General features: G+C 41.8%; 1 protein-coding gene across 1 annotated transcript; it reads left to right on the top strand.

Annotated features, from left to right (window-relative positions):
- The first annotated feature begins 348 nt into the window (after positions 1 to 348).
- LOC110226313 lies at positions 349 to 3,009 on the top strand. The gene is made up of 5 exons (XM_021017425.1): positions 349 to 577; positions 1,044 to 1,748; positions 1,838 to 1,965; positions 2,044 to 2,224; positions 2,303 to 3,009. The coding sequence occupies exons 1-5, from the start codon at positions 349 to 351 to the stop codon at positions 3,007 to 3,009; spliced, it is 1,950 nt and encodes a 649-aa protein (XP_020873084.1).
- The last annotated feature ends 7,977 nt before the right edge of the window (positions 3,010 to 10,986 follow it).

The following is a 10,986-nucleotide window of genomic DNA, read 5'->3' as shown; positions in this document are numbered from 1 at the left end:
CAAGTCTTGCGAGCTGAGTGCTCGGCTTGGAAGACTTAAGTAGATAGTAATTAATGACTCGAGATCTTTAACACTCTGGAATTTCTCCACGTTTTACGCTGTTACGCCGATCTCGGATAATCAGATGATTTGATTTCCCTGACAATCGTGATCATTAATTTCCTAATTTTATATTAATACCACGGGAAAAACTGTCTCACTTCCCAATACTTTCGAGGCGGTTTTCCATCATACTCTAGGGTTCTAAGAGGTAGAATTTCTTTTCCATCTTATCTTCTTTACTTAGAGAACTTTCATTCTTATTACAGAAGTCATTGTTTCCTTTCGATAAAAAATCCCTTTTGTAAAATGTCGAACCTTTCTTCCGAATTTTGCGAGTATGAAGTTGATGACCTCGAAACTCTTATGGGTGATGGATCCGAACCTCAAATCCATACCGGAGACAAGTTTGATCTTCACCCTCAGAGCGAATCAACTGTCGATTCTCTCTACGATCTTCGCAGACTATGTCACATCCCTCCTGAGGTTGAGATGATAGTTCCGGAGCCCTTCGAGTCTCCCGAATCGGGGCGAGAAGGTTATTGCTGTGCCTATAAAATTTATTTCAAAGGATGCGGCTTATTCTTTCCTCTCCCCGAGATACTTCTCACATACCTCAACCATCTGGGAATTGCCTTCTCTCAGATGTCGCCCAACATGCTCCGGTATATTTTGTGTACCTTTATTGTTGCGGTGGAGGCTGGTTACTCGCTGAGACTTTGCGAACTCTTGGAGCTTTTCCAGGCTCGCGGGTCCCGAACTTCTGGGCATTATGCCCTTTATCCGATCGCGGATCGGAGTCCTATTGACAACCTGCCCTTAAAGGACAACGCCTGGAGGAAGTTTTGGTTCTTCTTCCGTATAAATAGTTTTACTACTCAAAGTTCTTCTGAACTCCTTCGAGTCAACTGGTCATTGAATTTGGGTAGAAACTAGGACTTAATTGAATAGATTTCTTATGCCATTTCAAAACTGCCTTTCAACATTTCGATGTTTTCTTACAGATCCCCAAATTCGACCGGCCCCATCAATCGATTTTCTCAATTTCTACAAGGCCGTCTTGGAGAGGCCAGTTAATTGGAATTCCTTCACTTTGGAAAGGATTCACGGTGCCGGATTTTCTGTTAGAATGGGCCTAACTAAACCCGTCAACCCTCCTCCTGCTGGGATTGATCTCTCGAGTCTGAATGCTCGAGACAGGAGAAAATTCAAAGAAGCAAACAAGAAAATCAAAGATCAGATTTCTGTAATTGGGAGAGACAAGAAAAACGCAACTTCCACCGGAGACGATAAAGTCTACCGGAAAACTCTCCTGGTTGACGATGGATCTCTTGAAGGTTCAAAGTCAATGGAGGTTGCTGTGAGCAATGCTTCTCCCTCCATCCCAGCAGCAGACAACGTGGTTGCTGCTACCGTTGAGGAGGAAGGCCTTGCAAGTGATTCTTCTCTCATGAAGAAAAGGAAGGCCGAAGAACTCGAACCCCTCCCCCAGGGACGTCCCAAGAGCATAAGGAAGGGCAGATTCGCTCCTTTGAATCTGCCAATTCCTGAGCTTGCTGAAGCTCAGGATGCTAATCCTGATTCAGGAACTGTTTCGAAGGAACCGCTAGGTTCAGGGATGCTACCCCCTAAACGCCCCCGAGGCAATACTTCTAGGGTTCGATCATCTCCGAGCTCGGGACTGGTTGCTAGAGCTTCGTCTCAAGCAGGTAACCTTTAATTATCACTTTATTGTTTGAGATTAATAGATTCTTTTTCCAAAGAAAACTCAATTCTCACACAACTAACTTTATTCTAGACAAAGAGAAGATCGGGAATATGTTTAGGTGCTTCCACACCCGTGCTGGGAAAAAGCTTCCATCCTTTGATTGGTGGAAACCTGATGTTAAGAGGATGTACATTAGTCACTCATTCCATTCCTCCCAGGTTTGACTACTTGCATCCTTGGACAACTGATTTCGATTCATTCATTTTTTTTTTTTAAAACGAATCTTCTTTTATTAGGCAACTCTGAATGTGAATGGCATCGTCAACTTTTACGAAGAGGAACTTGCCAAAGTTTCCAAGAAGGTTGCCGTCGTTGAAGGAGAGATTGAGAAACTGCAATCTTCCAATCGGCTTGTGCAAGAGACTGCTGGCCTTGACTCGGCTCGCCGGGAGGAAATCGAGAAACTCGAAAGATCCGGCGAGGAGACAAGGAAGACCTTGATTGAGACAGAGTAAAGGCTAGAGACTACCCTTGCTGATCACAACTTCGCTAAAGGCGAGATTGAGCTTCTGAGATCGAAGCTTAACAAGGTTAAAGCAGCTACTGAGGAGCTCGAACGTAAGAATGAATCTCTTTCCAAACTGAAAGATCGTGATGTTCGTAAAATATCTCATGATGCTCGAAAGGAGGTTAAAGGAGCTAGGCAAAAGTTTCTTCTCGCTGTGCAAGAATTTATCGCTGCAGACAAAGCTTGGAACAAGCTTAACTCCGAACGCGATGAAATGAAGAGCAACCTTGATTTGATCAAAGAGATAGAGGACAAAAAAATCGATTTGGTTGAAGAGAAAGAGACAGTTTGTGCCGAGCTAGCTGAGACTGAAGCTAAGCTAAATACCGCTCCTCAGCCATATTTGAATTTGCAGCAGTTTGCTTCTGAGTTCACTGACTCCCCTCCGCTGACTGAACCAAATATTGGTTCGTCTCTGGATGAGATGATGTTAACCGGTTCTCCTAGCGCTCATTTTAATGAGTTTGGAACCAATGTTGATAGAATCTCCTTCGGACAAGCTCAGGGGCCCTCTGATAAGGGACTTGTCACCTCCTCAATTATGGGAGATGAAGTTGAATTGAGGAACGAAACTCCTCAAGATGTCAGCTCGCTTAATCCTGAAGTGGTTCTCGCGACTCAAGACGACGATGTCGGGGGTGCTTTTGTCTCAAATCAAGCAAGAGGGGAAGGCGGTTCGCCTATGAATGAATGATGGTGATTGCATTCACCTTATGTGGGGGATTGTCCCCTTAATTTTTAAGACATGAAATTTGCCTTGCTGGCCATGGGGCCGTTTTATTACTTTTTAAGTTTTTCTTTGCCCAAGGGGGCTTTATTATTATTTTGAATAAATTTCCCAAGGGGGTTTAATTAAAATTTCTTTAGGAAGAAATATTTAATTTTGGTGGAAACCATCGATTTTAACTGGAGGGTTTGCAAGGTCCTCCTAACCGAAATGGTTTAAGATTATAGGAGAGATAGGCTGATCAGACCTACTTGCCTTTTTTAAAGGAAAAACATTGGAATTTTTTCTCGGTCTCTCGGTTGCGAGGTTAGAGCTCGGCTTACTAGAACACTTCGCAATACTTCGAATGTGTTCGATTTAAAGAAATTTCCAGTGAGAACCATCCGTTATCTCTAAGAAAAAAAAAAAAGGTGTGATACCATTTATTGATTGACTTCGAAATTAGAGCTCGAAATTGAGTTTTGCCTACTAGGTGTTAAGTGATACTTGATTGACCTATATTTCGTAGGTCTTGTTTGTGCATGCACGCAAAAATCGAAAGACAGTAACTGTCAAATCAATGGACTGACGTTCAACTTTCTTTTCAGTAAATACTCGAGCAAATGTCCTTACATATTTTTTTTTTCTATATAAGGAGAGTCGGGTTTTGGAAATTTTCCAATAAACGTTTTCCTTTATAAGGAACTTTACAGCCCCCTTTTTTTTTAGATCTTTCGATGGCTTCTTCTCAAGGCGAACCTTCTGATTCCAATCCACCACGATTCCCTTCGGTTGAAACTCTGTTTCCACCAGGGGATGGATTTACTCCCCAAGGGGTAGCCATTCCTTGTTTCCTTCCTTCCATGTCTAGGGAGGAAAAGATCGAGTACCATGAATTCATGGAACAGGTTTGACCTCGATACAGGTTGTTTTTAAGGTTTTACCCGATAGATTCGTAATGCATCTGTTTTTTGCAGATCACTGAAAGGTACGTTTCCCTCTGCTCCGAAAGGCAACGCCTTGGAAGGAAACGCCGTGTCCTTGAGGAGAGAATTGCTAGAACTGAGAGGAAAATCCGACGTTTGGAGTCGGACGTTCATAACTGGGAGAGGAAGGGATTCGACTCTATTGCTCGCATTCCCAGCTGTCTTCGAGAACACATCAGGTTCCTGAAGAAGCACTGGGATATCTACCAAAGGAGCCTAGAGCCCGTCGAGCGTGAGAGCGGTTCGTCATCCGACGAAGTCCCTTCTTCGAACCCTCCTCCCTCTTAGTTATTATTTATATATATATTTTTTATTTTGTAATATTCTATCGGGCTAGTTGCCCAACGATATTAATTACATTCCCTATTTTGCTTTAAATTCGCCGATTATTCAAATCTCATTTAATGCGTTTTATCTAGGGAATATAATTAGCAATTAACTCGATTACATTTGCCATGAAAATCGTAATTTTAGATTTGGGAAATCGTCAATTAATCCTCTTAAATGCAATCGAATAATTTTTCGAATATAAAGTGGGTGTAGTTTGTCATTGAATTTCAACAACGATTCTACAAAAATGTTTGAGGAAGGAAATTCTTCAGATTTGTTCAAATTGATGAGCGCTGATCCTTCGAGGACGTCGGACATCGAGCTTATAAAAGCAGGAGAATCTGGCGAGGATCTTCCGGGAGCACCAGACATCGAGCTTATAAAAGCAGAAGAACTGGCGAACCGGAAGGGTCACGAATATTGAGGAAGGGAACAAGCATTCAGGTTCCGATCGTTTTAATCGAGAGATTGTCGCCTCAAGATCGTGTCAAGGCCGAGGAGGTTATCAACAAGGTATTTTCCATCCTAGTGATTTAACTCTTTTTGTTATTTCTAAACGTAGCGTTTTATTTTCTTCAGCTTATCGCTCGGCATGACGAGCTCGAGGATGAGAAAAAGGAGATTAGGAAGAAGAGAAGGGAACTAGGGAAGCGTTGCCTTGACATTGCTCGCGAGCTTCATTGCCTCGAAGCCCATCCTTCCGATTGGATCGAACTAGGACTTCAGGAGTACGAAAACATGCCAGGTTGCATTATGAGCATCGTTGACCTCGCAGGCCAAGGGGCAGAGTTATTCTGTAATTCAAGACCTTTCTAAATCTGAGTTTAGCTAGAAATATTGATTTATACATTGTTTGCAATGTACTCTATATTCAAGCCCAATGATAAAAATAAGATTCCATGATTTGAAATAATATTTTTATTTTGATATTATAGCTGGACTCGTGTTTAGCGAGCTGCCTACGTATCCAAAATAGGATCAAGCCAAATCGTAGTTCGAATGTGTTTGCTTTAGCAATAGAACTTTTTCAAGTTGATTATGTTCCAAGGCCTCTGAACGGGGTTTCCGTCAAGGTCTTGTAAACGGTATACACCGTTTCGGATTTTTTCAGTGATTTGATAAGGACCTTCCCAGATAATACCGAGTTTTCCAGCGCCTTCTTCTTTTGTGTTATCGAATACTCGCCTTAAAACGAAGTCTCCTACATTTAAAGGTCTGTTTTTCAACTTTGAGTTATAGTATCGAGCGGTCAACTGTTGATAATTCTGAAGTCGAATAAGGGATTGGTCTCGCCTTTCATCGATTGTATCGAGAACATCTTCTAATAATTTAGAATTCGACTCCTCGTTAAGTGGAGCTTCGCTCCGGCGCAAACCTGGAACATTCAGCTCGGCTGGGACTATGGCTTCCATCCCATAAATTAATGAGAATGGAGTTTCACCTGTTGCTCGCCTCGGGGTTGTTCGATAAGCCCACAACACAGGTTGCAGCTCGTCGTACCATCCACCTTTTCGAGCGTTCAAGCGTTTTTTAAGATTGCTGAGAATGGTTTTGTTGGAAGCTTCCGCTTGTCCATTTCCTTGAGGATACCTTGGTGTTGAGTAGCTAAGTTTTATTCCCCAAGCGGAACAAAAATCTTCAAAGTCATTTGAAATGAATTGAGGACCATTGTCCGTTACTATTTCGTAGGGAACTCCATAGCGACAAATGATGTGTTTCCACAAAAATATCTTTACTACGGAATCATGTATGCTTATATAAGCTTCAGATTCAATCCATTTGGAAAAATAGTCCGTTAGAACTAATAAGTACTGGACGCCTCGTGTTGAACGATGCATCGGACCGACTATATCCATTGACGACCTCATGAAGGGGTATGGAGCGGATATAGATGATAGAATTTCAGATGGCTGGTGAATAAGGGGAGCGTGCATCTGACATTTTTTACACCGTTTGGCGTAATCGATGCAGTCTGAAATCATAGTTGGCCAAAAATATCCTAACCGCTTGATTTTGAAAGCCATTGCTCGCCCCGAAGAATGACTACCACAAAGCCCTTCGTGGACCTCGCTTGTCACTATTTCAACTTCGGGTCCGAAAATACATAAAAGATAAGGATCACTGACGCCTCGCTTGTACAATGACTCTTTAATTATACAATACTTAGCGCTGATGATTTTTAATTTGCGAGCTTGCCATTTGTTAGATGGTAGTTCTCCATTAAGAATGAAATTTTTGATGGGTACCCTCCAGTCAGCCCCCCCAATCATTAGCGGAAGTATTATCCTTGAGTATAAACTTCCTTGGTTCGGGTTCGGAAGGAATATCAGGATCTTCGATTGTCTCATGAACCTCTACATCAGCTGGAAATGACTGTTCGGTTCGAGACGGTTCTTTAATGAGAACCTCTTGATCCTTTGATTTTCTTCTTGGCTTTCTTTTAGGAAGTTCCAGTGGTGGAATAAGTTCGTCATCTTGAGACTTTATTCGTGATCTGGTGACGACAAGCGAACTACTTTCATTTCCGGAACTTGGTTTTGGAGTTTCGAAGTGTTCGGCCTCCAAACTGTTATCGTTTTCTGTTTCTTCAACCGAAATACTTCGCGAATAAATACATTCAACTGGAATTACTCGTCTGAGTTCAGGATCTGAGGTAGAAGCTAGGGCAGCCAAGGCGTCTGCTGAAGTGTTTTCTCCTCTAGGAATTCGAACTAATTTGAATTCTTTGAATATCCCGGCTAATTTTTTGACAGCCGAAAGATAAGCTTCCATTCGAGGAGCCTTAGCTTCGTAATCTCCAGCGAACTGGTTTACAACTAGCTGAGAATCGCAATAAGCTATTATTTTTTCTGCTCCAATTGCGAGAGCAAGCCGAAGTCCTGCTAAGAGAGCTTCGTATTCTGCTTCGTTGTTCGAAGCTGGAAACATTAATCGAAATGATTGCTCGATTATTTCCTTTGTCGGAGTTTCGAGCCTAATACCGATTCCGGATCCTTGTTTAGAAGAAGATCCATCTACATGTAATTTCCATGTGGAGTCCGTTTCAACAAAGATTCCATCATCAGGTGGCAGTTCGGTTAGAAAATCAGCTAGAACTTGTGCTTTTGCGCTAGTTCTGCTTTTGTATTCTATATCGTACTCACTAAGTTCGATTGCCCATTTTGCCAATCTTCCGGACTGACTTGGACCGTGAAGAATTGATTGAAGTGGATGAGAAGTTAAAACTTCTATTGGATGAGATTGGAAATAAGGTCGGAGTTTTCTAGCAGATATCACTACTGCTAAAGCTAATTTTTCCATCATGGTATATCTCGTTTCTGGGCTAGTAAGAGATTTACTTATGTAAAAAATTGGCTTTTGTTCACCTCGGTCCTCTCGAACTAACACCCCACTCACGGAATGGTTAGAGACTGAAATGTAAAGATATAGTTTTTCATCTGATTCAGGTTTTGAGAGAATCGGTGGTGTCGTTAGATAAGTTTTGAGTTGACCAAATGCTGCTTCGCATTGATCATCCCACCGAAATTTTTTGTTCCCTTTCAAAATTTGATAAAAGGGGAGACATTTATCCGTAGATTTTGATATGAAACGATTTAATGCAGCAATTCTGCCTGTCAATCGTTGGACTTCCTTAATCTTTCTTGGCGAAGGCATAGTGAGGAAAGCGTTAATCTGATTATGATTTGCTTCTATTCCTCGTTCCGTGACTATGTACCCCAGGAATTCTCCGGAAGGCACGCCAAATGAACATTTAGCTGGATTTAATTTCATTCCGAACTCGTTCAGAATTTTGAAACACTGTTCGAGATGTGTGATGTGCTCAGATTTCTTAAGATATTTTACGAGCATGTCATCTATATAAACTTCCATCGTTTTGCCCAAATGTTCTGCAAACATTTTGTTAACTAAACGTTGGTATGTTGCCCCGCCATTTTTTAAACCGAATGGCATAACTTTATAACAGTAGATTCCTCTATCTGTTATGAAGGATGTTTTCTCTTCATCTTCGGGATTCATCATGATCTGATTATATCCAGAAAATGCATCCATAAATGTTAATGGTTCGTTTCCGGCCGTTGATTCTACGAGCCGATCGATATGAGGGAGGGGAAAGCTGTCTTTTGGACATGCTTTGTTAATGTCATTGAAATCGACACATACTCTCCACTTTCCATTTTTCTTTTTGACTACCACGGGGTTTGCTAACCAGTCCGGATATTTCACTTCTCTGATAGAACCAATTTCTAAAAGTTTATCAACTTCGTCATTGACCGCTTGTGCTCGGTCAGGACCAAGTTTTCTTCTTTTTTTTGTTTTATTGGTTTAAAACTGGGATCGACATTTAAATCATGGGTGATAATACTTTTGTCGATTCCGGGCATATCTTTTGCCGACGAGGCGAAAGTATGTTTATTTTCTTTTAGAAAAGTTACCAATTGATCTTTGATTTCTGAACCCAAAGAAGTACCGATTTTTACTTTTTGATCCGGAAATTTGGGATCAATTTCAATCTCTGTAGTAACTTCATTCGGGCTAAGACCACTTGGGTAACGCGAGGTGCTCTCTTGCTTCGTGTTTATCATTAATTGCTATTTGAGCTTTAAACGATGTCCCATGAGGTAGCAAGATCGCGACGTTTCCTGATCTCCTCGAATGGTTCCGATTCCTGCAGGAGTAGGAAATTTCACGCGTTGGTGATAAGTTGAAGGTATATCCTTCATTTGGTAAATCCAAGGAGTTCCGAGAATTAGGTTGTAAGCGGCCGGTCGGTCGAAAACAATAAATTCTACAATCTTAGGAACCCCTGCAGCGAGCACTGGCAGTTTTATGTTCCCCAAGGACATAGATGTGTCACTCGTGAAAGCTACTAATGGTGCCGGTGGACCGATAATGTCAGCTTTACTGATTCCCATTCTTTGCAAAGTGCTTAAAAATATGAGATCTACTGAGCTTCCAGTATCAATTAGACACCTAGTTACTTTGAAATTTGCAACATCTAATGTTATCACAAGAGCATCGTCATGAGGTCCCGTTAATCCTTGAGTATCCGAACTATCGAAAGAGATAGAAGGTGTTTGTTCACTTGACTGGAAACCCACATCGGTTTGAATTGCTGCTGATTTCTTGTGCCTTTTGATTGATCTGATCGAATCTCGGCATAATTTGGATCCTCCCATTATAACATCGATCCTTTTCTTAGGAGTGTTTGGAGTTCCGGGCCCATTGGGCTTATGTTTCTTTTCAGGAGGATTAGACGCTTCAGAATCTTCTTTTTCTTTATGATAAGATTCCACAAATTCCTCGATATTGAAATTAGCGAGCTCTCCAGCCGCCCACAGTTTGGTGAGGTGTTTTTTTAGTACGCTGCAATCTTTGGTGGAATGCCCATTTACTCTATGGATATCGCAATAGGCACTCTCATCTCTAACCCAGGTATTAGGAGAATTATATCTTCCTTTGTTTGGAGAGGGTTTTCCTACGGCATTAGTAGCAGGATTAACTCCGAACCGTTTTTGATCTTTTGGTTCGAACTTTTTAGTTGGATTTCCAGCGACCAATTTTGCTGGCCGATGTTTTTTAGCGAGGCTAAGCTTTTCTTCTTCTGCCTCCATCCAATTAGTAGCTCTGAATAAAGCGTCTTGGATGGTGCTCGGACGATTGATAATGATTTCTTCCCGGAACCGAGATTCATGCTAGAGTCCATTTCTTAAAGCAGAAAGGGCAGCAGCGTGCGATACCCCAAGAATTTTGGCTATCACTTCTTTGAATTTAGCGATATATTTGCGAAGTGATTCGTTCTGACCTTGGGTTAAATTCCATAGATCTGCATCAGAGGTTGCCTTTTCCATGAACATGGAATACTGTTTTAGGAATGCGGAGGACAATTCCTTAAAAATATCAATAGATTCAGGCTCTAACTGAGTGAACCATAACAGAGCCGGTCCGGAAAGATTCTCGGAGAATAGTCTGCAATATCCAGCATCTTCCTCGTCTGGTTCTAGATCAATTCTGCCAGCAGCGATCTGAAAAGCAGCGAGGTGATTTTTAGGATCACCTTTACCATCGTAAGTTGGTAATTTGACCTTTCGAGAATCTTTAATCCGAAGGTTTGAGATTCTCAAAGTGAAGGGTGTTCGTCGAGTTTCTTCGATTACTCGATCAATCTCAGGTGCCGAACTGGTCGCGTGATGAAACTTTGACTTCATCTCATCAAGCTCTTGACGAACTTTGATGAAATCATCTGAAAGGATGACATCATGATCTTCCATAAGGAGTCCTTCGTCAACAACAAGATTTCCCTGATTTTGGGGATTTTCATCCCCGGTTGGGTTGGACCCATCTCCTACGGTTGTCTGATTGCTAGTATTAGCAGGACGGCCTATAGGAGGAGTTTGAGTGCTCCCGGATCTGTTTTTCGCGGGAGTCTGGAATAGCCTGTGCGGATACGTTGTTGTTCGCGCTGAGGACAAATTATCGAAACGGCTTGAAATAGTATTCTGCGCGTTTGATAAATTTGTCTGGGTGGTTTGAACACTCGTTAAAGTTTGCTCAATTGAGTTTAACCTTTCACCAAAAGTGGCGTTGGTACTAGTGAGTGTACCCATCTGATTGGTCAGATCGGTTGGTTGATTGAGTAAGCGAGGCAATT

The sequence above is a fragment of the Arabidopsis lyrata genome (assembly GCF_000004255.2).
Source record: "Arabidopsis lyrata subsp. lyrata unplaced genomic scaffold ARALYscaffold_128, whole genome shotgun sequence".
NCBI lineage: Eukaryota > Viridiplantae > Streptophyta > Magnoliopsida > Brassicales > Brassicaceae > Arabidopsis > Arabidopsis lyrata.
Note: the sequence above shows the minus strand (reverse complement) of the source record. Positions and strands in the feature narration are given on the sequence as shown.